At 53.3% G+C, this 27,436-nt stretch overlaps 2 protein-coding genes across 2 annotated transcripts; one reads left to right on the forward strand and one right to left on the reverse strand.

Moving 5' to 3' along the window:
- Nucleotides 1-467: 467 nt before the first annotated feature.
- Nucleotides 468-24,743, forward strand: FSUBG_13363 (nonribosomal peptide synthetase; the record flags this gene model as incomplete). Its single annotated transcript, XM_036678246.1, has 3 exons — nucleotides 468-13,356; nucleotides 13,429-24,633; nucleotides 24,685-24,743. 3 exons carry the CDS (start codon nucleotides 468-470, stop codon nucleotides 24,741-24,743), a joined length of 24,153 nt encoding a protein of 8,050 aa, XP_036531172.1.
- A 174-nt stretch (nucleotides 24,744-24,917) lies between these two features.
- On the reverse strand, nucleotides 24,918-27,275 carry FSUBG_13364 (pyridine nucleotide-disulfide oxidoreductase class-II; the record flags this gene model as incomplete). Its single annotated transcript, XM_036678247.1, has 4 exons — nucleotides 24,918-25,658; nucleotides 25,748-25,859; nucleotides 25,912-26,070; nucleotides 26,302-27,275. The coding sequence occupies 4 exons, from the start codon at nucleotides 27,273-27,275 to the stop codon at nucleotides 24,918-24,920; spliced, it is 1,986 nt and encodes a 661-aa protein (XP_036531173.1).
- Between the last annotated feature and the right edge of the window lie 161 nt (nucleotides 27,276-27,436).

The raw sequence follows: 27,436 nt of genomic DNA on the forward strand, positions 1-27,436 counted from the left end.
TCTCGTAGCACTCTGTTGATCCGAAAGACTAAGAGGCCACTTTTATCAGTATGCAGTTGGAGGGTCGGTTGGGTTTATTGTGGCACTGTTAGTAGTGGCACCACCAGGATGGTATGAATCTGTGGTGCCACTCAATATGGAGCTTTCATTGGACAATGTTACATACACGCAAAGGCATAGACTTTGGCCAATTAGTTAGCAATGGACCGGCATCGTGCATTCATAGGTACTATAGATATACATAGAAACACTTTCTGCTTACAGCCTCACTATATGTCGGAATAACAGCCTTGAAAAAACATACACACACATAAAAAAAGAAGGAAAAGAAAAGAAAAGAAAAGAAAAGAAAAGAAATACCAGAAAAAAAAACGTTACTGTGCTCTGCCAAATTAGCAGAAATCCCAGTATCTCAGCTCATCAATTGGCCATATCTCGACTTATACAGCCAGTTACAAGTCGGTAACATGAACATGAAGCCGAAGTCAGACACGGACACCGCTGTCCATCAGATGCAGCAACTTTGGCAGAGCGTACTGGCCACAGAGCAGCCTATCAGCCTAGGCGACAATTTCTTCGAACTTGGCGGCACCTGGAGTGCTGCGGTTCTGGCGTCGATGAAAGCAGCAGACAAAGGGCTGTCCTTCGGGGCCGAGGACCTGTATGAACACCCACGTCTCTGCGATCTTGTGAAAAGCTGCCGTGTTGGAGCGAAGCCCGTGACCTCCGCCACCGTCTGGTCTGATGAGGACCCAGCATCATCTTTCCCTGCCGGCCCGTCGCCCTCAGGAGAAGCAATTTGGCAAACCTGCGATGCTGAGCCGCAGCTGTTTTGGCACCCCACTGGCCGGCTGAAAGCACCGCCTAACCTCATCCGCGCAGCATGGGCGCTACTGCTAGGTAAGTATGAGGATGCGGTCAAGGTTGCGTTTGGGACTGCATCTTCAGAGGCGCCCATGTCACCGGTTGTTTTCGCATGGGACTATGATGATAAGACTGAGGCGTTCCTGGACCACGTACAGCAACTGAACAAGAATGCAAGCGAGTCAATCACCACCGACCAAAACGTTCGTTGCGGAGTGCGAGTTACTACAGTCCTGGATGCGTCCGAATTTGACGATACGTGTCGAAGGATCCGCGCGAGTTCGCCGTTGCTGGCACTGGATATTCATTGCCTATTGTCCGCGGACCGCGTCTCTCTTATCGGTGGCTCCTATACTTCAGTTCTGTCTGCCTCTTCCTTGCGTCGAGTGCTAGACCAAATCCAGCATGTTATCCAGCAGATGGCCGCCTGTCGATCTGACGACACCCTGCGCAATCTGCAGTATGTCAGCCCCAGCGACCGTCAACAGTTGCTGGAATGGAACAAAGATCTGCCATTGGAGGTAACCGCATGTATTCACGAAAAGTTTGACTGTTCGGTCCGGCAATGGCCGGATGCCGTAGCTGTCGATGCGTGGGATGGCACCTTCAGCTACCTTGAGCTTGACATTTTCTCTTCTCGGCTTGCTGCAGTTTTAGCTGGGCGAGGCATCACTCGAGAGATCGTCGTCGGTATTTGTTATCAGAAGTCAAAATGGGCCGTGGTCTGTATGCTGGCAATCCTCAAGGCTGGTGGCGTTTGTCTATTCCTCGACCCTGAAGCGCCGCGTGTGCGACGGGAATCGATGCTTCACGATGCGGACGTGAAGCTGCTTCTGACATCGCCAATCGGCCTAGAGGACGATGGAGACGGGATCCCATGCTTGGCAGTTTCCCATCCCTTCTTCAACACAATCGACCCTTCGTTAGCGTCTCACTCAGCCGCAGTAAGCAGTCCCTCGGATGCTGCATTTATTTGCTTCAGTTCTGGCAGCACAGGCGCGCCCAAAGCCAGTGTTACTGAACATGGCTCTGTATGCACACTGGCCAAGCATCGTGGACAGCTAACATCGCATGGGCGCGGTACACGGCTGTTCCAGTACACCTCATATACCTTCGATGTCGCATTTTGTGATATGGTGACAACATTGCTGCACGGAGGGTGTCTCTGCATTGCCTCAGATGAGGAACGCATGAACAATCTTGGGCAGGCTATTCGTCTCTTTGATGCCAACCTCATGTACCTCACACCCTCTGTCCTGGAAATATTGACGCCAGAGAACTTGCCAGGATTGAGCAATTTGATTGTCGGCGGCGAGGCTCTGACAACCAGCATCGTCCGTAAGTGGGCGCACCGGACGAACCTCATGGTGACCTACGGCCCAAGTGAATGCACAGTCTCGTGCATGGGAATCAGCCGGCTGGGTCCCAATACACCAGCTGGCATCATTGGGAAAGCCATGGGCTCACGCACCTGGGTGGTGGATACGGCCAACCCGCGGAACCTAGCTGTCGTAGGCACCGTCGGCGAGCTTTGGATCGAGGGACCGCTGGTGGGCCGCGGATATATAGATACGACCAAAAATCACAGCGCCTTCGTCTTCGTACCACCGTTCCTACCGGAGCTGGACCCCAGTACCCAAGTCCGGGTATATTGCACCGGGGATCTAGTGCGCTACCGGGAGGATGGCGTCCTGCAGTTTATCGGACGACGTGACATGCAAGTCAAGATCCGCGGACAGAAAGTCGAGCTAGACGAAATCAATATTCATTTAGCAAAAGCCTTGCCTGATGGAGCCATAGGCTTGGCCGATGCCGTCGATGGTCTCCTCGTAGGCTTCGTTTGTTGGCCGCAAGGAACCGATCAGGAACAGATGATCCCGGAGATCGAACATTACATGAGTCAGGTCTTGCCACGCTACATGGTGCCGCGGTTGTTTGTGCCGATTCCAAGTGTGCCGAGGACCACCTCAGGGAAGCTAGATCGAAAGGCCCTACGTGCGTATCTGGTTGCTTTGCGGACTGCAACAGGACCTGTATCCCAGGACTTGACAGAGATCGAAATTAACTTGGCGAGGCTCTGGCAAGAGGTAATCAAGGACCCAGTCGGCGTTCTAGCCAGCGAGTCCAGCTTCTTCCGTGCAGGAGGGGACTCTCTGGCTGCGATGAGACTGGTGCAGGCCGCTAGAAACCACGGTATATCAATCCGAGTTGATGAGATATTCCAGTGGCCGAAGCTGAGTGACATGGCTGAGCATCTCCGTGTACAGGCCGGGTTACAATATAGGCCCAGGTTGAGACCATTTGACTTGGCACCCACACCAATTGATCCAGTCTTCAGCTCACTCTCTGACGAATATAACCTCGTCGAAGACCAGATTCAAGACATATTCCCCGCAACCCCGATACAAACTGCCATGATGGGCCTGTCCTTGCTGCAGCCAGGTGCATATATCACACAAGCCCACTATACACTGCCTACTGGTGTGGATGTCTCCCGGTTCAAGTGCGCGTGCGAGACAGTCTACAATCTTAGTGGAATTATGAGGACTCGCCTAGTTCCAGACCACGGGGCTGGCATGCTTCAAGTGGTCTACACAGAGGCTATTCGCTGGTACTCTTATTCAGATTACGCTTCATTACTCGAGGACTACCAACAGCTGCGGATGGGCCTGGGGGACCCCTTGGCCCGATTCGCAATCATTCACAATATAGCAGAGAATAGAATACAGTTGGTTCTAGCCATGCATCACGCCATCCTTGACGATTGGTCACGGGATCGCTTCCTCCATATGGTGGAAGATGAGTATCACGAAATCAAGCACAAGGATGAACGTCAAATGATCGGAATGAATGAATGGGTAAACTACCTTCAAAAACAAGACATAACCGCGGCCGAGGAATTTTGGCAGACCAAACTGCAGCATACACCTGAGCATGGGTTTCCTGTCTTGCCTGATGCCCAATACTCCCCATTATCCAATGCTCATATGCGATGGAAAATGCCCGTCAATCAGCAGTATCGTCAAACGGGCATAACCTCAGCGAGCGTTGTGCGCGCCGCCTGGGCCTTGGTAGTTGCACAGGAGTCGAAATCACCCAATGCTGTGTTCGCTGTCACCTCGAATGGTCGAGCCATGTCGTTTCCCGGCGTCGAACTCGTGGATGGCCCAACGGTGTTGACAACACCGGTGCTGATCACGGTGGGACCTGATGAATCGTTGAGTTCTCTTCTAAAACGTGTCCAGCGTCAGACGGCAGAAAGTATGCCGTTTGACCACCTAGGGATGCATAGAATCAGTAAGCTGTCACTCGCGTGTCAGCGAGCTACGCGTTGCCAGAGCATTCTGGTCATTCAGACCGCGGAGGACCCTCTCTTAAATAGTGATCTCTTCACACCAGATCATGCAGCCAAACTCACCCCTATGACATACGCCTTGACACTAAAGGTCAGGCTAGGGCATGACAGCATTGAGGTCCTTGCTCAATACGACGATCGAGTGCTCACCATCGCTGAGGTACACCGGTTACTGTCCCGCTGGGAGAGTCTGATGCAGGCCAGGAACGACACAATCACGGACATCATAGGCCTCAAAGTGGGTGTCATCGACAAGGCCACCCGCCCATCAGTCGTCCCCAGCATGTCACAAACTGAGGCGCAACAGGGAGACGCGCAAGCGTACTGGGGGCAACTATTTGCTGGCACGCTGCCAGCCAAGTTCCCATTGTTAACTGACGCCCATTATCGTCCCGTATCGACTGGAGAGTTGCGGATAAGTATCCCCATAGACTACGGCTATGCTGTTGGGGACATCCCACTTACCGCAGTACTACGCGGGGTCTGGGGTCTGCTCATGAGCCAATACAGCAACTCGTTGGACGTCATCTTTGGGATGATGCTACAGGGACAAACCGTGCCAGTGCGTCTCCAGCTAGACGAGGGAAAGCAGAGTCTACTACAGTTCTTTGACAGGGTTCAAAACGAGGCGAAGTCGACGGAGCCTTTTATGCACCTCGAGCTACAGAATATTAGTGCTTTGTCGGACCAAGCTGCGGCTGCCTCTCAGTTTCAAAGTATCTTGGCCATCATGGACGATGACCGCGACACTGGAGAGGACGGGTTGAACGGGTCTTTGGCGCAATACGCCTTGGCACTTGTCATTAGACCCAGAACCCAGCACTTTGAAATATGTGCTCGTTTCGACCCCCATGTGTTGACTCATACACAGACTCGCCGTCTCCTTGGCCAGTATACCCACGGTCTTCAGCAGTGCTGGAATGCTCAGTGGAAGCAGATGGCCGTGCAAGATATTACCTGGACAGGCTCGGAGGATATTCAAGCCATCCAGAGCTGGAATGCGAAGCAGGCGAGAGAGCCCATGGCACAGAGTATCCCCAGAAAGTTTGACGAGGTAACCGGACTCTATCGAGATATGACTGCTATTGACTCATGGGATGGTACTTTTACTTATGCGCGCCTCGATCAATATTCCACGTCGTTGGCGCACGTGCTCGTCGAAAAGGGAGTCAAGTCAGAAACCGTGGTCGCCATCTGTCTGCACAAATCAAAATGGGCTGTCGTCGCAATGATGGCAGTCCTTAAAGCCGGAGCAACCGTCATCTTTCTCGATCCCTCCCATCCCATCATTCGCTTGCAGGCTATATTGGATTTGACTCATGCCCACCTGATCCTTGCCTCTCCCCACACTAGGCAAAAGATCCGTCATGGCGACATTCCGGTCATGGATGTGATTGATTCTGTGGCTGACCCTGCGTCAGCCAACAGTCGTTGCCTACCAGATGTATCACCCTCTAACGCTGCCTTTATTGTGTCGACCTCTGGGACCACTGGAAAGCCCAAGGCAATTGTACTGGAGCACGGTGCCGTCTGTGTGTCGGCATTGTCCGTGGCCCAGACAGCCGGCATTACCCCTGGTATCCGGTTCTTCCAGTTTGCCAATTACACATTTGATGTGAGCTACGGTGATATGCTGGGAACATTGCTCTATGGAGGATGTTTGTGTATTCCATCCGAGGATGAGCGTATGGGCGACCTTGCGGGCGCTATAGTCCGCAGCCGGGCCAGCGTCATCACCCTGACGCCAACAGTCGCAACCCTTCTTCGTCCCTCGGAGGTTCCCGAGCTACGCACAATGATACTCGCCGGTGAAGCCATCACAAGTAATCTCATCGAAAGCTGGGCTAATCAAGTCAACCTAATTGTCCTGTATGGTCCGGCCGAAGCTACCATCTATTCCACAGGTCAGGCACATTTATCCCGCATTGATCCAAGTGGTATAATCGGCCGTGCCCTTGGATGCACAACGTGGGTGCTCGATGTAACTCATCGCGACGCGTGCGTGCTGGCACCGGTTGGTGCTGTCGGTGAGCTTGCTATTGAAGGCTCTATCGTGTCGCGTGGTTACCTTGAGGCCCCAGTGGAGACGCAGGCCTCTTTTGTCTCTGCTGTCAATCTCATTCCCGGCGCGCCAACATCACAGCATCGACTGTATAGGACTGGCGATCTGGTTCGCTACCTCGAAGATGGTCGGTTGCAGTTTATTGGCCGCCGTGATCAACAGGTGAAGTTTTATGGACAGCGAATTGCACCCGAAGCCATCGAATGCGAGATCCAGCGATTGCTTCCTGCCAAAGTACAGACGGCCGTGCTTGTCGTCGTACCTAAGGATCATGACCAGCCGCTTCTAGTCGCCACCATCTATATCGAGCCCGAACAGCCTGACCATGGTTCTCTAAGGGTCCTGCGTGGTAGCCAGGCTCCCAAAGAGCTGGCGACTCTTATCCCTGGGATGGCCGATCAACTGCGGGCAACCCTTCCTTCACACATGGTCCCTAGCGTCTTCCTGCCCATATCGCACATTCCCTTGACGGGTTCTGGTAAGATGGACTATACCACGCTGCGGACATGTTGTCAAGATCTGAAACGAGGCGAACTGATGGCGGTTTGGCCCCCTACTTCACCCAGGCAATCAGATGCAATCCCGGAGCAACGTCTCCTTGCGACAGCTTGGGCTGAAGTCCTGGGCTGCGATGAGGAGACATTAGATGCCAACAGCGACTTTGTCAAACTTGGCGGGAATTCCCTACATGCTATCCTCTTGGTCACAGCCATGGGCATCCGTGGGTTTCGGCTAAGCGTCAAGCAAATATTTGCGCACCCGCAGCTCGCTAGTATGGCCTCTTTGGTAACTAAGCGCGATGCCAAAAAGGACAGGGCCAAGCCGAAAGTCATCAAACCGTTGTCTATGTGCCCGATTGACATCGAGACGGTGAGGAAGGCCTTGGAAGAGCAGAGCGGAAAGCCCGCGGGGATCATAGAGGATGTCTACCCATGTAGCCCCTTACAGGCCGGCCTGATGGCGTTGTCTCTGACAGAACCTCGGTCCTATTTGGCTCAGTTCACTTACAAACCGCCTATTGGTACCAGTATCACACAGTTTTGCGCGGCTTGGGAGACCGTATTCCAGCGTAGCCCCATGCTGCACACTCATATCGTTTTACTTGAGGAAATGCTGCAGGTTGTTGTGAAAGACCAAATCTCGTGGCAGATAATTGACGATCTCGACCAGTATCTGGCCGCAGATTTAGACTCACCGACTGGTCTGGGACAGCCGCTGGTACGATTTGCACTGAAAGGAGATGCAGTTGTGTTTACTATCCATCATGCTCTTTACGATGGATGGTCGTTGGCCGCGCTGTTGGACGATGTGAGTAAGGTATCCCGCGGTCTGGATGCGAACCCACGTATCCCCTATAATGTCTTCATCCACCATCTGCGGGCAATGGACCGCGCCGCCGCAATCAAGTTCTGGTCGGAGCGCTTAGAAAAGGCTCCAGCGCCGGCTTTTCCCGTGCTCCCTTCGCCGGGTTATCGTCCCTACGCGGACAAGAGATATGAGCTAACAACGAAGCTGCCACCACGAGAATCATCACATATAACGCAGGCAACTGTTTTTCGCACTGCCTGGGCGCTCGTGATGGCTCGGTACGCCTCCATGACCGACGTGGTCTTCGGAAGTACTTTGAGCGGCCGGACACTGCCTATTCGCGGCATTGAAAATATCGATGGGCCTACTATTGCCACGGTACCCGTACGAGTGACTTTCAAAACGGACCAGACAGTCCACAGTCTTCTTGAAGCAGTGCAGCAGGACAGAATAGAGACAATACCCTTTGAGCAATTAGGACTGCAAAACATCAAGAAAGTGTCCGAAACAGCCCGCCAGGCATGCGATTTTCAGAGCATGCTGGTCATTCAGAACTACAACCCTGCCAATGAGTCATCTGATGCATCTGAGGCATCTTCCCTGGAACTCCAGCGTGCGCGTGTTCACTTGTCACACCTGCTTACTGTGGATGTTACCCCAATGGGCACCGAGGTCGAGTTTCTTGCCCGCTTCGATGGCGAGGTGTTGGATATGCAACAGGTGCGGCGTTTATTATATCAGACGCATCATGTTATTGTACAGCTGTGGAATGTGGATCCCAGAGCCACGGTTAAGGATATCGAAATTTTATCTCCTGAAGACCGCCAGGACATTGTGCGGTGGAATGACTATCCTGTTGACGCCATAGAGTCTGATCTACCGACACTAATTGCTCAACGGACGTCTACACAGCCCACCTCCCCCGCGGTCCGGGCTTGGGATGGCGAGCTAACCTATCGCGAACTGCACCAGCTCTCAGCTAACCTAGCAGGCCATCTAAGAGACCTTGGGGTCCGAAAAGGCCAACCAATACCATTGTGCTTTGAGAAATCGGCCTGGACAGTTGTCGCGATGCTGGGAATACTCAAGGTAGGGGCTACCGTGGTACCCCTGGATGCCAACCACCCAGTCGGCCGGATTGTCACTATTGTGCAGGCGGTCAAGGCAAGCTTGATGGTAGCATCTGCACTCCAGGCACCACGGTTCCAGGATCAGGACTGGGACATGGTGACGCTTTCGCCTGCAACGATTCAGGCTTTCGAGTTTCCAGTTGAGCCTTTACCTGCCATTTCGCCCAGCGATGTGGCACTCATCATGTTCACCTCGGGGTCAACTGGTGTCCCTAAAGGTATTCTTATGGACCATGTTTGCTTGTGCTCCAGCATCATCACACATTCCTCCATCCTCAGCATCCCGCCTCACATTAATGTCTTGCAGTATTCCGCCTACACTTTTGACCACAGCATCTTCGAGATCTACACTACTCTGGTAACTGGGGGATGCGTCTGCGTGCTCTCCGATGATGAACGGATGAATAGCCTGGTGGACAGCATGCGCCGCATGGAGATCGACTGGGTTTACTTCACCCCATCTATCGCCAAGCTTATTCACGTAGACGATGTCCCGACGCTATCCACACTCTACGTCGGTGGTGAACCTGTTCCACGCTCACTCATTGACGAATGGGCGACAGCCAAAACCATGATCAATGCCTATGGCCCTGCTGAGTGTTCAATGGTGTCTTCGTGCGTTTTGGCACCGACCTCACCGGTGGGCACTATCGGCCGACCCCAAGCTGGCCGCACCTGGATCGTTGAACCCGACGACTACAACCGCCTCGCACCAGTCGGCGTGATGGGCGAGATGGTATATGAAGGGCCCATGGTGGCCCGGGGCTACCTAAATGATACTCCATCCAGCGGCTTCATTAATCGACCCAAGTGGGCATCTCCCGACACGCCCTTCCGATTTTATCGGACCGGTGACTTGGGCCGGTATGAGTCTGACGGAAGTCTTGTATTTGGGGGACGTAAGGATACTCAGATCAAGCTCCGTGGCCAGCGCGTGGAGCCGGGAGAAGTCGAGTCTCAGATCCAAAAACTATTGCCCGACATTGCTCTTGCGGTGGAGGTCGTAGTCACTGCCGATGGTGATGGAACACCGTCGCTGGCTGCCTTCCTCGTAGTAGTGGATGATGACTTTGGAGTTTCTCAGGAGCCAATGGATCTGATTGACGTCTCACAAGAAGCCAAGCGCCGAATTAGCAGTCTGATCGCCGGGCTCGAGGAAGCGCTGCTCCGAACTCTACCAGAGTATATGGTTCCAACAGTCTATCTACCCCTGCGTATGCTGCCGTTGACAACTTCTGGCAAAGTTGATCGAAAGATCCTTCGGCAGTTAGGCAAGCAACTAACAGTCGCTCGCTTGGCAGCTTTGACCACGGCAGCTGAATATAGTCCGCCCCTGACTGATGCTGAGGTCACTCTGCAGGACCTCTGGTCGGCTGTGTTGAACATAGACAAGACAACCATCAGCGCGGAAAACAGCTTTCTTCGACTCGGAGGAGACTCCATCACAGCTATCCGACTTGTCCGGGCCACTCGCGAAGCTGGCTTTCGACTTGATGTTGAGCAAGTCTTCCATTACCCAATACTGCATGAGATGGCCAGCAATATGCGTCCATTAAATCTCGATGATGAGAGGTCAGCACCGCCTGTGGCTCCATTCTCCTTGTTGAGCGGCCCTATCGACACTTTGGTAAGGCAAGTCGCCCTCCAGTGCAACGTAGAGCCCAGCTCTATCGAAGATATATACCCATGCACCGCCATGCAGAGTGGGCTTATGTTTCTGTCCGCTCGCGAACCAGGCACGTACATTGCGCAGACTACATACTGTCTCAACCAGCCATTCTCCAAGTTCCGAGCGGCATGGTTGGCTCTGGTTGCTTTAACTCCTTTGCTCCGCACCTGCATTGTTCAGCACGAGTCTGATCATCTACAAGTCGTGCTCAAAGACGCACCCGCTATCAACACAGTGCAGAAGATAGATGCGTCGTTTCTGGAGACTGAGAGACAGCAGCTCACCAAGGGTCGGGTGCTGTCTCGTCTGGCATTGTGTGAATCACCTGATGGTACCACTCGGGCCGTCTTCACACTACACCACGCCGTGTATGATGGCTGGTCACAAGCCCTGTTGATCGATCGCCTACAAAACCTTCTCAAAGGGCGTCCAATTGCCCCATCGCCATCCTTTACACGCTTTATTTCTCACATCCAAACCGCATCGGCATCGGACGAAGAGTTCTTCTGGAAGACACAGCTCGCAGATGCGGTGCCAGTCTCATTCCCACAATTGCCAACAATTGGGTACCGTCCGAGGCCGATGACAGTTCTCGACTATCATATTGTACAAAAACGGATTCTAGCCTCGGATTTCACCGAGTCTACAAGGATCCGCGCGGCGTGGGCTCTGCTTGTCTCACGGTACCTTGATCAGCGGCACGTCACGATCGGCGTCACTGTCAACGGGCGAGGTGCTAGCGTCCCTGGTATTGATCGGATCTTGGGACCAATGCTTACTACCGTGCCTGTGACGATCGACACCAGTCGAACTACTCAAGTTTCCGAGTACTTATCAGCTATCCAAAGGCAGGCGGTAGAGATGCAGGCATACGAGCAGTACGGACTGCAGCATATCGCCGCCATCAACGACAAGATACGGGCCGTCTGCGACTTCCATAGTCTCTTGGTGATCCATTATAAGGGGTGGTCAGCGCCCGGGGATCAGGCACAACCCTTCTGGATACCTGAACGGGACTGCATTAAGCGTCCATTCCATGCCTTTGCGCTGAGTATAGAGTGTACTGTACAGAGGGATGGAGTCGCCGTCCACGCCACCTACGACGATGGGGTGATTGATCCTCGCGCTATGAAGCGAATCGTCTATCAGTTTGAGCATATCCTGCAACAGCTGGGTACTCCTGATGTGTTGTTATCCGCTCTGGATGACATTGAACTTATTAGTCCCGCTGACCAGGCCGAGTTAGCTGTCTGGAATGCTGTCGTGCCGGCTCCAACTATGGCTTGTATCCATCACTTGGTTGAGGACCAGATAAAGCAGCGGCCCGAAGCGCCTGCCGTCGCCTCATGGGAGGGAGGCTTTACCTTCCGACAGTTGGACACCTTTGCCTCGTCACTGGCCGAACATCTACGAGAGACAAGCGATATAGGCCCCGGAGTCCTAGTACCCCTCCTCTTCGAGAAGTCCATCTATACCGTGGTGACTATGCTGGCGGTGCTCAAGGCTGGCGGTGCCTGTGCAGCTCTGGATCCAGCCCATCCAACAGAGCGGCTGCGTGGTATTCTGGAAGATGTCCAAGCCACCGTAGTACTGGCCAGTACTTCTAACCTTGCCAAAGCGGTAGAACTACGACTTCCAGTAATTGCCGTCGACCAAGTCCTGTTGGATAATCTGGTCACCACCCCTTTGAAGCTCTCGCCAAGCACAGTGGGACCCGAAGATCCTGCTATTATTCTTTTTACCTCAGGTAGTACTGGCAAGCCAAAGGGTATCGTTATCGATCATCGTGCCTTTGCTAGCAGCATCCGCGGCCACAGCGAGACTCTGCGTTATCGGGCTGGATCTCGTAATCTTCAGTTCACCGCGTATACATCGGATGTTAGCTATGGTGAAATTTTCAGCTCGCTCTCTGCGGGTGCTTGTGTATGCATTCCGTCTGAAGATGAACGCGTAAATGGTCTCGCTGGTGCTATGGAGCGACTGCGCGTTGACTGGGCCTTTCTGACACCAAGTGTTGCCTCGATATTGGACCCGCAGACAGTACCGACACTACGGACGCTTGTGTTTGGCGGAGAGACGGCCACCGCTAAGAACATCCAGACATGGGCTGATGCTGTTTATCTAATTAATAGTTTTGGTCCAGCAGAGTGCTCGATATGGAACTGCTGTAACCCGGGCATTAGCACACGCGATATTGGCTCCAATATCGGCAAAGGGCTCGGCTGCGCACAATGGATCGTCGACCCCAACGATGATACTCGCCTCGCTCCTATTGGCACAGTAGGAGAGTTGGTCGTGGAAGGGCCTAATGTTGCCAAGGGTTATCTCCACCTCCCTGAGAAGACTAAGGCGGTTTTTATCCCAAGCCCTCCATGGGTGCCCGAAAGTCGCCGGTCGACAAGTCGGCTATATAAAACCGGCGATCTGGCAACATTCATGCCTGATGGAAATGTCCATTTCCTCGGCCGCCGTGATGCACAGGTCAAGCTACATGGCCAGCGTCTAGAGCTGGGAGAAGTCGAACACCAGTTGCGTCAATATCTTCCCAGCAACCTACCCGAAGTAGCCGCCGAGATGGTCTGCCCAGCCGGCGGAGCACAACTTCTAGCAGCTTTTGTCAATATCCGGCCAGTTCTGACCGATGAGTCGACCGGAGATTCGGACCTGGCAATGTCTGATGCCGCGATCGACTGGCTTGGGAGGCATTTCCCGGGCTTAGAGGACGCATTGGCGGAACGATTGCCGCGATTCATGATTCCTTCGCTGATTGTGCCTCTGACTCGAATGCCTTTGTCTGGTTCAGCTAAAACCGATCGCGGGCGTCTGAGACAGATTGTTCGGGAAATGACTAGGGAGCAGATCGCTCGCCTCCATGCCTGCCGTATAACCAGGCGCATTGCTCCAACGACAGACCGCGAACGGCGGCTACAGCAGCTGTGGGCCAAGGTACTGGATCTAGAACCGACAAGTATTGGCCGATCAGATCAGTTCTTTCATCTCGGGGGTAACTCTATCCGCGCTATACTACTTGTTACTCTAGCTCGCAAGGAAGGCTTCAGCCTTTCCGTCCAGGTTATCTTCGACCATGCGAAGCTTAGCGCTATGGCAGCAGCTATGAATGAGTTTGATATAAGGTCTATGGAGCCTGTACGCCCGTTTTCTCTATTATCGTCGACAGATGATCTCAATGGTTTGGGAGACGATGCTGCTCAGCAATGCGGCGTTTCTAAACATGAAGTTGTTGACCTGTATCCATGCACTTCCTTGCAGGCTGGTCTGATGGCACAGTCACTCAAACAGCCGGGTACATATATAGGACACTTCGTCCGTCAGATACCAGAAACCGTTGACATCAACCGGTTTCGTGCTGCTTGGATAACAATGGCCCGCCAGGAGATACTCATGCGCACGCGGATAATCCAGTCGGCTGTCGGACTATTACAAGCGGTTGTCAGCAGTGATATCGATCCCGCCTGGCATTCGTTGCTGACAATTGAAGATTTCACACAAAAGACATCAGTCATGGAGCTGGGCCAGCCACTTGTCCACTTTGGCGTTATTGAATCGGAGAGGGTCTTTCTGCTAACACTGCATCATGCCGTCTATGATGCGTGGACTCTAGACCTACTATTTGAAGGTGTTCACGCTATTTACGAACGCGGACAAGGATCGGAAAATCCTACAGACTTCCGTCACTTTGTCCAGCATATGCAGAGTCAAAGCCAGGAGGAAGCTCGGAATTTCTGGACCGAACAACTCGCTAGTACTCCGCTACCGTCGTTCCCTCGCCTGCCGTCAGCTCGCTACATCCCTTCTACGGACTCAATACTTACTTGTGACGTTTCTCTGCCGTCCTCAAGGAGCTCGAGGATCCTAGCCTCTACTGTCATCACTGCTAGCTGGGCCGCTGTGGTTGCTAGGCACTCCGATGTCACCAACGATGCTATCTTCGGCGTGACCTATAGCGGCAGGAGTGCTCCCGTAGCTGCTATCGAGCGAATAATGGGGCCAACCATTGCTACTGTACCCTTTCGGGTGCAAATAGACGAAGACCAACTTGTGGAGAGCTTCTTGTCTGATATTCAGCGGCAAGCCACTGCCATCCGCAAATTTGAGCAGTATGGACTGCCAAACATCAGGGGAATCAGCGAGCAGGCGGTCGATTTCCAGTCATTGCTAGTTATTCAGGCCGCAGCCGACGTGCCGTCCGAGGCCTGGCTACCACCCGTCCAGAGGGACCGTGGGCAACAGACATTCCACAACTTTGCGCTAAGCGTGGAATGCACTATGAGCGGTTCTCAGATTTACGTTGTGTGTAACTACGACTCCAATGTTATTCCGGAGCGACAGCTACGCCGTCTCATGAATCAATTCATGCACGTCATTCAGCAGCTGGCCGTTCCTCAAGCAAACCAGCGGCTGCACGAGATCCAAGTGGCAAGCCCTGAGGACCTGGCTGAGATTGAGCAGTGGAATTTCGATATATCTGAGCATGACAACCGCCTCGTCCATCATGTGGTACATGAAACAGCTAGCAAACAACCCACAGCACCCGCCATTGTATCGTGGGACCGCAACTTTACCTACAAGCAGCTCAATGAGACGGCTGGGTCACTGGCTAACGCTCTGGTGGCCAGTGGTGTCACTGTAGGCCAACGGGTACCGTTTCTGTTCGAAAAGGGCTCTTGGGCTATCGTTGCCATGCTGGCCATCCTTAAGGCCGGCGCAGCCTGTGTTGCTCTTGACCCTGAGCAGCCTTTTGCTCATATCCGCGATATAATCTCCCAAGTTAGGGCGAAGACTTTGCTTACTAGTGACATTCAATACAATGTTGCTGAGAATCTTGAAGATAATGGTTCCTTGAACATAATCCCTGTTGGACCCGTTCATCGGACCAGTTGGGAGGCATTTCCATGTGTCTCACACTGCGAAGCCACGCCTCAAGATGGAGCATTCGTCCTGTTCAACTCTGACAGCACCGGGACGCCACAAGGTACCATCATCCATCATGCAGCCTTTTGCAGCAGTATCCGTGGTCATGGCGAGGTGCTGCGCTTCTATCGTGGACCGGGGTCTCGAAACCTCCAGTTCGCAGCATATACATCTTATGTGAGCATTGGGGAGATATTCACCTCACTCGCACTTGGGGCGTGTATATGTGTGCCTTCAGATGAGGAGCGTACACAAAACTTAGTAGGCGCTATAGAACGAATGACGGTTGACTGGGCTTTCCTGACACCTAGCATCGCATCTATCCTGTTGCCAGCTGCTGTGCCAACAATACGCACTTTGGTCCTTGGCGGAGAGGTGCCATCTAGAAAGGTCATTGAGGATTGGGCGGATTCTGTCTATTTAATTAACAGCTTTGGGTATGTTGAGTCCTCTGTCTGGACTCACTGTGCCCCAGGAGTCCCGACTAGTCACGACGGGTCCAATATAGGACATCAGATGCACTGTCGAACCTGGATTACAGATCCGGGAGACTCGCGTCGCATGGCTCCAATCGGCGCCATTGGCGAGATGCTCATCGAAGGTCCGAATATCGCACAAGGCTATCTCGACCAAGATGCAACCGAGGCCCATTTCATTACTATCAACCAGTCAGGTAAGGCGAAGCGCGTGCTCTACAGAACCGGCGATCTTGCCCGCTACCTCCCAGATGGCTCGGTGCAGTTCCTGGGCCAGCGGGATATGCAGGCTAAAATACGCGGCCAGCGCATCGACCTAGCTGAGACCGAACAAGAGTTGCGCAAGCAACTCCCTGTCCTGCGTGAGATTGCCGTTATGATGGTCCGACTGGGCAGTGAGGAATCGCCTCTGACTCTGGCCACCTTCTTTAATATCTCCTCTTATATGGGATTCCCAGCGTCGACAAACCAGATATCTTCCACAAAGGCTGTCGTGGCTAACAGTCCTGCGGCTCGACAATCCACAGCGATCCTGCTTGAGGGGCTCACAGAGAGGCTGGCACACGTTTTACCGGCGTATATGATTCCTTCGGTGTATATTCCAGTATGGGCAATGCCTCTATCTTCGTCAGCCAAGATTGATCGAAGACACCTGCAGACATTGGCCCTGAAACTGTCTGCCGAGGAGGTTGCCTCGTTCGCCCTTATTCCCTCAGCTAAATGTAGTCAGGCGCTATCGACACCCCGCGAGAAGCTGCTGGCCCGCTTGTGGGTGGACGTCCTTGGCATCGATAGTGTCTCAGCCGACGATCATTTTGTCAGTCGTGGCGGCGACTCTCTGACTGCCATGCGGCTGGTTCGGGATGCCCAGAGAAACGGATTGACGCTGTCAGTAGCCACTATATTCCAGTATCCCATCCTTAGTGATATGGCAGTCGCCACTGAGGACCTGGCTCCGGAAAATGGCACATCTGCTAACATGTTGTTGGACCATGATGTCCCGCCTCCTTTTTCCCTGGTTCCTCCAGAGACCAAGGATGTGTCCAAGTTAGTAGCAGAGGTCGCGAAACTTTTGCAGGTGGATGATGTAACTATCCAAGATGTGCTGCCATGCTCTCCGTTACAAGAGGGCCTGGTTGCTTTGTCTTTGCAACGACCTGGAAGCTACATGGCGCAGTTTGTATATTATGTCCCTGCCACAATCGACTCAGCACGTCTCCAGGACGCCTGGCAGGTAGTGATCAACTCTAGTAACATTCTACGCACCCGCATAATTCACTTGGTCAGCTCAACTCGCATGATGCAAGTTGTCCTGAAACCCAAGGCTGTTGCTTGGGAGCAGGCGTCGGACCTGGATGCTTATCTTGCCAAGAACCAGCACAAAGCTATGGGAATGGGGGACCCTCTTGTCCGGATCGCTCTAATATCCAAATCTGACAAATCCAACCTTGTGCTCACTATGCATCATGCAATCTACGACGAGCAGTCCCTACAGCTCCTGTGGGCATCAGTCAAGAGCGCCTACCGCGGACTCGTCCTGCCTCGCCGTCTTCCCTTCTCATGCTTTATCCGTCACATTCAAGATAGAGATACAGATACGGGATCAGCCGCGGCCTTTTGGAAGGCACAATTGAACGGCGCTCCAGCTCCCTCGTTCCCAACTCTCCCTACCACGGCAACTATCTTCCATGCCCGTCCAGATAAGCAACTTCAGGCGACCATGTCACTCACCCGCCTAAACAACACTCACATCACTGCGGCTGGACTTATCCGTGCCGCCTATGCACTATGGCTCTCGCTCCACACGGCCAGTGACGATGTCGTTTTTGGAACCACCATGAGCGGGCGTACAGCCCCACTGCCCGGTATTGATGTCATTGACGGCCCGACCATTGCGACCGTTCCCGTGCGGGTGCTTTGTAGCCGAGATCAAACAGTAGGCGACTATTTACAGCAAGTTCAGCGGCAGGCCGCCGATATGCTCTCTTTTGAGCAGACGGGTCTACAGAATATCGGACTCATTAACGACAGCGCGCAGACGGCGTGTAATTTCCGTACACTCCTCGTCATCCAAGCGGTGCCGGACTCCGAAGCATCCAGGGTGACAAAGCCGGAGGCCGAACTGGACTGCCCACTTCTCCCTGGTGGCACTGTTAACGCGGTATTCCACACTCTTCCGCTTATTCTTGGGTGCTCACTACTGCCAGACGGCCGAGTCCGTCTCGAGCTGCTTTACGATTCACGCGTTCTGAGCCCTATCGACTCAAAACGAATGCTACATCAATTCCAGCACCTTCTCCTGCAGCTGGCCAACTCCCAGCCTGACCTAGCTCTGGGCGAGGTAGCTGCTCTTCCTCCAAGTGAGGTTGCAATGGTTCGCCAGTGGAACAGTCACCCTCTATCCGCACTGCCAGCCTGTTTATATACGAAGTTGGCCAAGATCGCCCAGAGACAGCCTGGCCGCCAAGCAGTAACGGCATATGATGGCCAATATACCTATTGCGAGCTACTCGGCCAAGCATCTCTCGTAGCCCGTCGTCTGATTGAAGCTGGCATTGATGCCGGAACATTAGTGCCTATTTGCTTTGAACGCTCATCATGGTCGATAGTGGCAATGCTCGGTGTGTGGATGGCGGGTGCTGCCTTTGTTCCTCTGGATCCTTTGCAGCCAGCCAGTCGTCTCGAGGATATTATTACACAGTCAGCAGCTCCGCTTGCCCTTGTTAGCGCTACTTCACGGGTTATCATTGAACCTTTATTACCTGTGTTGGAGCTCTCTGCCGTTGCGTTGAATGGGGAGCAGACACTTGCATCTGCAAAGAACCCTGAACTGCGACCTGCTAACCCTCTCGCCCCAGCCTACGTTCTATTTACATCTGGTAGCACCGGGCGGGCCAAGGGGGTCGTCATCGACCATCAGACACTGTACACCAGTCTTGAAGGCCACCTAGAGCCGCTACAGCTGGGTCCAGACACACGCTTTCTGCAGTTTGCCACGTACACGTTTGACATTTCTATCGCTGAGATATTCGACGCTCTTCTTGCTGGAGGGTGCGTATGTGTGCCTTCGCCTGATATTAAGCTTATAGGCGAGGCAATGGAGGCGATGCAAGTAAATACAGCTTGCTTTACACCGTCGGTTATACAGCATCTCCGCCCAGAAGAGGTGCCTAGCCTGCGAACTTTGATCCTTGGTGGCGAGGCAATTCGCCCAGAACATGTCGACACTTGGGCCAGTCATGTGACACTCTTTAACGGATACGGGCTTACCGAGACATGTATCCTAGCTACTCTGCAACGTATCACATCACGGGCTTCTGCGGCTACAAAGACCACCACATGCAACAGTAGCATCGGTACCGCTGTTGGATGCCATGCGTGGATTGTCAACCCAGATAATCATCACCAACTGCTACCGCTAGGTGCCATCGGCGAGCTCCTCGTCAGCGGTCCTATTCTGGCGCGTGAGTACCTTAATGACCCTAGTCGCACCGCTGTTGCCTTTGTCTCTGTGCCAGAGCTTGGGTCTGGGCGCTTTTTGAAGACCGGCGATCTTGTTCAATATGGCCCCGAGGGCTCGATCCGGTACATCGGCCGCAAAGATAATGTCATCAAGCTGCGTGGACAGCGAATCGACCTTGGCGAGGTCGAATTCCGGGTGAAGGAAGCATTTTCGAATGTATCCAGCTTGGCCGTTGTGCTGGCTAAGCGCCGTGACACGCCGTCATTGGCAGTGTTCTTCTGCCCCAGAGTACCAGGGGAAGAGGCAACCACTGAAAGGAACATCACACTAGGCACTCTAACCCCTGAGCAGATTGTCGACTGCCAGTCTGCACAAGCTACTGTAGCTCGCTACTTACCCTCCGTTATGGTGCCATCCCTATGGATTCCTGTCAACAATATGCCGCTCACGGGGGCAGGGAAGCTGTTTAGTAGGCATCTGCAGCAAATGCTGGACAATGCATCTGAAGATCTCCATCATCACTACGCCCTCGCTCACATCAAACATACAGAAGGTCTGAATCCTACAACTCCGATAGAGCAGTCACTACAGGTCATATGGGCGGAGACTCTGGGCCTAGATCGAGCCAGAATCGGTCCAAACGACTCGTTCTTCCGCCTAGGAGGAGACTCACTATCTGCTATCCGACTCGTCGCCATAGCCGAAGCCAGAGGCTTAAATTTAAGTGTTCAAGGAGCTTTTAACAACCCGACACTTGTTGAAATGGCACAGATTACTAGCTATCGAGGTGATGTTAGTGTGGAAGACGAAGTTGCGCCGTTCTCGCTTATACCTTCTCCGACAGAGGCACTCAGAGAAGCATGCCGCCAGTGCGGCGTGGCTGAAGATGAGATTATTGATATATATCCCTCAACACATCTTCAAGATGGCCTTATGGTCCTATCTATCAAGCAACCCGGCACATACATTGCAAGCTTCGCGTTCACCCTCCCGGACTCTCTAGACTTGTCGCGGTACCGCGCCAGTTGGAACAAAGTCGTCGCACAGCTTCCCATTCTGCGAACACGCATAGCTTACACTACAGACAGTGGGTTCCAGCAGGTCGTCTTGAGCACCGAGATGCGCTGGACGGAATACAAAACGGATACTCTGCAGAGCGCCTTGACTAGCGAACGAAATATGATGAGGACCTCCATCGGGCAGCCACTAAGTCAATATGCTATAATCCGAAACCCGGGTGGGGAACGCGTCTTTGTCTGGACTGCCCATCACTCCATCTATGATGGGCGGACAGTAGCCGAAGTCATTGCTTTAGTTGAACAGACCTATTTTGACTTGGCCAACGATACCACGGCCAAATCTTTGCCAGATGGCGCTGTGCCCGCCGTGCCATTCAATCGATTTATCCGATATCTTGGCGAGCAAAACTCAGATCAAGTAGCTGAGTACTGGCGGGAGCACCTCGCCGGCGTTCCCTCGCCGACATTCCCGGCGCTGCCCGCGATCGATTACCAACCAGTAGCCAACGCCGCTGTAGACCATCTTATAATCCTAGGGTCGTCACAGCGGGTATCAGAGGGAAACGTCACCATGGCCACCAAGCTCCGAGCAACCTGGGGTCTACTGCTAAGCCTATATGAGAATTCCCATGATGTCAGCTTCGGCACTACACTTAGCGGTCGCAACTCAGGTATCACTGGCATTAATTCTATTATGGGTCCTACCATAGCCACAGTTCCCATTCGCATCCAAGTGCCCGATCTTACATTACCTATTGGGCGGTGGCTTGAGACAGTCCAGCAACAAGCGGTCGAGATGATCCCCTTTGAACAGGTTGGCCTACAGACAATCCGCAAGTTGCATAATGACGCCCGCACTGCTGTAGATTTCCGGACCTTGTTTCTTGTGCAGAACATGCGCTTCGGCAATACTGAACATCAGAGCCGCCTAGGGCTGGAGCAACTGGCTGGTCAGTCGGGCTCTTTCTATACCTATCCACTTGTCGTCACCTGCACGCTACACCAAGACGGCAACGTACTCATAGCAGCAAGCTATGACGATAGCTTGTTGGAAAGCCGTTGTGTTGAGCGCCTTGTTGACCAGTTCTCCAATATCTTGCGCCAGCTCCACCAGGCACCTTTTCAGTCACCGTTATCAGAGCTCAACATGCTGCCTGAGTTTGACGCACAGCAGATTTCTCTGTGGAATTCCACTTTGATTCCCGTTGTGGATGGCCTCGTTCACCAGGAAATCCACAGTATGGTCCAACGCCAGCCCGAGCGACCCGCTGTTACTGCTTGGGATGGAAGCCTGAGTTACGCTGAGTTGGAGTCAGAGGCGATGTGTTTCGCTACATATCTGAACCAGAGATATGACATTGGCCCTGAAGACAAGGTACCCTTTTGTTTTGACAAGTCTAGGTGGGCAGTTGTTGCTATGCTTGGTATCCTTCAAGCCGGCGGCGTCGTCGTTGCCCTTGATCCCTCTCATCCTTCAAAGCATCACAGCCAGATTCTGAGTCAAGTCAAGCCCAAAGCCATTGTCACCACACCAGCTCATGCCGCGTTATTCCAAAACCACAGACTCATTATCCTATCCCACAATGGTTATGGGCTGCAAATTATGCCACCAATGAATACGGCCACCGTGAGGAGTGGCAATACCGAAAGGGTTCGAACCGACAACGCTGCTTTCATCGTCTTCACGTCTGGTACTACTGGGACCCCTAAGGGCATTGTCCTCGAACACCGAGCAGTGTGTACCTCAGCCCGTGCCCATGGCCAGCTCTTGAAGGTTACCCCAACTTCACGGGTGCTTCAATTCGCTGCTCATGTCTTTGATGTCATGGTCTCCGATATCTTTACCACGCTGATTCATGGTGGTTGTGTCTGCATCCCCTCGGAGCATGACCGACTGAACAATCTCGTCGGGGCCATTAAGTCCCTAAATGCTACCCAAGCCTATCTAACCACCACTGTGGCATCTCAATTACATCCAGACCAGGTCCCGGGTCTCGAGGTGCTCTCCGTTGGTGGTGAACGCGTCACTGAGCATGTCGTACGCACCTGGGTAGCCCGCACCTACTTGATCAACATGTATGGCCCAGCCGAGTGCACCATCTGGTGCGCGGGCACACATGTCTTTGGGGCTGATGCACAGCCCAGTGATTTTGGACACGGCATTGGCGCCCGCCTCTGGCTGGTTAACCCGGCTGACCATCGCCTTCTTGTTCCTATTGGTACTGTTGGGGAGATTCTTGTTGATGGGCCTATCCTGGCACGTGGATATCTTGATATGCCTGATCAGACTACCTCCAGTTTCATCCAAGATGCCCCCTGGCTGCGTCATGGCCGCCGAGCGTACAAGACTGGCGATCTTGGCCGATACACCGCCGACGGCACAATAGAATATCTCGCCCGCCAGGACGGGCAGATCAAGCTCTACGGCCAGCGTATAGAGCTTGATGCCATAGGGCACCACCTACGTGCCTGTCTCCCTAACGACTATCCCGTGGCCGTCGAGGTACTCTCGTTGTACGGTAACCCAGTTCTTGTGGGATTTGTGGCCTTGAGTCAGTCAGCGGGCCCGGTACGGATTCTTCGGAATCCAGATTCCGTGAGCAAGTTGAATCAACTTCTTTCCACCATCTCTGATGATCTTGCCGCAAAGTTGCCGCATTCTATGGTCCCACATATCTTCCTCCCCATTAGCAACATCCCCCTGACCCTCGCCGGTAAGATCAATCGGCGAGCCCTGCAGGCGCTGGGCAGCGAGCTGTCAGCTGATGACGTGCACTCTCTGAGCCCTCAGTGGGCGGCCAAACAACCCCCGGCCACGACCACAGAAAAGACTTTGCAGGGTCTATGGGCATCCATTCTTCCGCTCGAGCTTGAGTCTATCGGCCGTAATGACAGTTTCCTGCGACTCGGTGGTGACTCGATGGCGGCCATGCGTCTAGTCGCAGCGGCTCGAGAGTTGAGCTTATACCTCACCGTTGCCGATGTGTTTGATCGCCCCATCTTATTCGAAATGGCACAGACTATCATCCCTGTGAATGATACCGAGAGCCAGCATCTGCCACCTTTTGCCCTGGCGCCGACTGGAGATGATCTTGACACCCTCCGCAATGAGCTTGCACAGCTATGCCAGGTGCCTTCGAGTCGAGTCCAAAACATCTACCCGTGCACGCCGCTGCAACGTACCTACATTGAGCTTTCCACTTGCAGCCCTGGCATCACCACGCTGCAGAATACCTATATAATACCGCCGTCAGTCGATATAGACCGACTTCGTCGAGCTTGGGAACAAGTCGTGGCCGCCAACTCTTTGCTCCGCACTCGCATCGTCTACGATCCTAAAGCTACTACCGTATGGCAGGTAGTTCTGGATGAACTGCCGACTTGGCGCACATCCTCCAGTCTGGAAGCTTATTATGCACAAGAAGTGGCTGAGCCTATGGGTTCCGGCTGCCCACTTAGTCGCTGTGCCATCATAGACGGACATTATTTTGTCTGGACATGCAACCACGCTATCTACGATGCCTGGTCTGTAGGTCTAGTAATGGGTCAACTCGAGCAGGCATATCAAGGGCTGGCACTTAGTCCTGAGGCACCTTTTGCACACTTCATCAAGCATCTACTGGCAGTAGACCGAACGGCAGCAGACGTCTTCTGGCAGAAAACACTAGACAACTGCCAGGCTCAACCCTTGTGTCAACAAAGTTCCACTCAGGTAGACTCACTCTTAGTACTAGAGATGGCGCTGCCAATGCGCTCTCACGCCACGGAGATCACAATGTCAACTATCACTCAGGTAGCGTGGGCTATTGTGTTAGCGCGCGAGACTGCCAGGCGCGATGTTGTGCTCGGCCTCACGGTCACCGGCCGCGACACACCCATCGCAGGCATCGAACGCATGACAGGGCCAACCATCGCTACCATCCCGCTACGAATAACTGTTCACGAAGAACAGTCGTTAGCTGATCTCTTACGAGCAACCCAAACACTGACGAAAGCGGCCATTCCATTCCAGCATGTAGGGATGCCGCACATTCGCAACATCAGTAGAGAGACTGCGCAGGCGTGCGATGCCACAGTCCCAATCGTCATCAACGCAAGCAACCATCACAAGGAGGCTTTGGGTTCAGCAATCGGCCTTGAACGGTCGCAGCGCACGCCCTTGGCTGAAAGTCCGTTGCCCTTCTTTATTGACTGCTCGGCGAGTAAGGACACTCTGGATGTGTATACCACCTTTGACAGCCGCGTTTTCCCTCGCGCTCGTGTGCAGAACATGCTATCTCGGTTTAGATATGTATTATGTCAGTTATGCGTCGATCCTGCTGGGAAGACTGTTGGCGATCTTCGCATGGAGGACAGTACGGGGCACAATTCCAAGTCGACAATTGCTTGCTATGAGACTCATTCAGGGATGAGCTTTGATGCTCGGACTAAGACGTCGGTTTCAATGGTGAAAGGAAGTGAGTAGATAGATTCCCTAGATAGCCTTTTATGTATTGAACCAGTTCTTCATCTATTACCTTGACTTCCTCAGCGCAAGCCTTGCGCCGTAAAAGCCTCGGTACCAGATATATTGCTACAGAATTGGCTATATTTAAGTCCTTAAGCCAAGGTCCTGTTAATAACATGAGACATAAATAGGTTAATATCCATCCACTTCCTCCTCACGGAGCCTATTTACTATGCCGCGCACTTTGAGCGCCACCCCGTAGCTATACGTGTACCCCAGTCCTCCAAAGCCGTAGGCATGGATTGTACGGCCATCGCAATCCAAGCGATACCCCCCCTCTCTTCCAGGTCGAAAGGCTACTATATCTTCGATCTCAACTCCACCCGGATCGATGGATCGAACAATATCTGGTGCCAGGCCCTGAACGCGTGCAATAATATCATTGCGAGCATCCGGGTCAGCTGTTCTTCGCATATCACCGGGTTGCGATACCCCGCCAAGTATGACGCCGCCAGTACCCATCCGTGGTATACAGTAAGTGTACTGAGATCCTTGAAAGAGTATCATCTCTTGTGCCGCTACGGCTGCATCCTTGCTCTTGAGCAGCAGAACGTGGCCTCGGACGGCCGCTACGGCTGGATCTGGGGCCAGCTGCAAAGCCCCGAGCCCTGAGGCGTTGATGATCACCCGTGCCCCTGATACGGATCGTGCCATGGAGATAGAATCCACAGTCTGGCGAATGAAACGCACGCCGTGCGTGACAGCTTGACCCTGGAGCCAGGGGAGATAAAGATCCGGGTTGACAGTTGTTGACAGGTAGGTAAAGCCCAGCAGATGGCCTGGGAGACGGTGATAGTCGACTACAAGCGACTGATACCAGATTTCACTGTCGTCGTTGCCACGGTCGTCGAAATACTCCCGCACAGGGGTCCTCTACAATCAGAAATATCAGTCAAAGGAGCAACAACGGATGTTGAAGTGTCCATAAGGGAGGAGTATATAGGGAAGAATAGACTACTCACTTGAACGCCACTGCTTGGATCTGTCTGCGCAAGTGACCAAAAGTATCGGTATGTCGCAGCTTGCAGGTCTCTTCCATGGTTCGTAGGATAGGGAAGAATGCCAGCACCTGCCCTGAGAAATCATTAACATGCCCCAAGCACTCGGAGCCGGGAATAGTACCGACCATGGGCTGGCCCAGAGGAGAGATGAATCACCAGGGAGCTCTCGCGCGACAACTGTGACATGATAGCCAGCCTCGGATAGAACAAGGGCAATTGAGAGGCCTATTACTCCCGCACCAATGATGCCAATATCCATGGATAAATTGGTAAAGAAGTACAAGCTGGCTAGGTAGAGTAGGCGGCTACTGTGCTTCTTATATAGCCAGCAGTTAGACATTTACGCTATCAGATTAGTGATACTGAAAGAAAGTTGTGCAACTCCTGTTGCTCATTCAACTACTACCTGATCTACACCTTTCTATTCGTGCAGGCACTTACCCTAGCAGGCTTAGAAACCCATATACACGTATGCATTTCCAGATCCAGAGTGTAGGTAGGGTATGCCTCCTCACTACTTGTATCTATCCTCCTCTACTAAACCTCCCCAAATAACATCCGCAGCACAGACTCCCTGAGCCATTGCTGGTGCTACGCCCTTGATGGGGCTGCCAGCATCGCCACAGACATACACCCCTGGCACGTTTGTACTCCCAGTAGGTTCCTCACGCGTAATAAAGGTGCCATGGCCGGGAACTTCAGCTGTAGGGAGGCCGAGCTGTGTCGCTAGGTCGGCGCTGCCTGGTCGTGTAAGCGTCTTATACACCAAGAAGTCGGCGCACTCTGTGTTGCCAGAGTCGAGATGCAGGCGGACGCCAGGACCCTCGGGGACAGGCAATGGCTCTAAGCGGCTGATTCGCGCTTGCTGCAGGGTAACGAACTGCGATAACAGGGGAGCAAATAATTTCTCAGCCTCACGCTGCTGCTCGTCGGTGTCGCACCCGTTAGTATAGACAACCACGCGGGTATTGAAACATCTCGCCCGTAGGGCGAGATGAACATGGTGCTCCGATAATGGCCACGCGAGAACACCGACGCCATGGGGTCCGTTGGCGCGCTCAAAGCCATCACAGAGGAGACATTGGTAGATGTGATCCGGCCAACAGCTTGTGAATCCGTAGATCTCTGTCGGAAGCTCATGAACCGCACCCGTGGCCAGGATGAGACGTCGGGTCTGATGAACCACGCCCGAGGCTGTCCTCACTTCAAAAGCCGGCTTTCCCGGGGTGCCAATTGCGGTGACGCTCTTAGCGATATCAGACTCTAGACGTACATTCTGGTAGGCCGACGTGATCTGCTGCTGGCTCTGGGTGATGAAGTCGACCCGGTTCATGCCCTCGCAAGCCAAGACGCCGTGTAAGGGATGGCTCCCGCGATTGGGGTGCTCGTCTTCGGCAAGGATAAGGACACGCCTCAGGGTACGGCCGAGAGCGCCGGCTGCTGCAAGCCCGGCCGGGCCAGCCCCGAGAATAAGTACGTCAACCGTCATGATGTTAGAGCAAAGATGATAGAGTCAGAACGGCAGCGACTAACCTGCGACACAAAGTCATGGTCCAGGAGGTTTAAAAACAACGGCCACGGTCCACCTAGTGCTAAGGTGGTGCCACTGTACCGACTGTTGAGGTGTGCCCACTGGTGTGTGACTATACA

This window comes from Fusarium subglutinans (assembly GCF_013396075.1).
Source record: "Fusarium subglutinans strain NRRL 66333 chromosome Unknown NRRL66333_c0000334, whole genome shotgun sequence".
Lineage (NCBI taxonomy): Eukaryota > Fungi > Ascomycota > Sordariomycetes > Hypocreales > Nectriaceae > Fusarium > Fusarium subglutinans.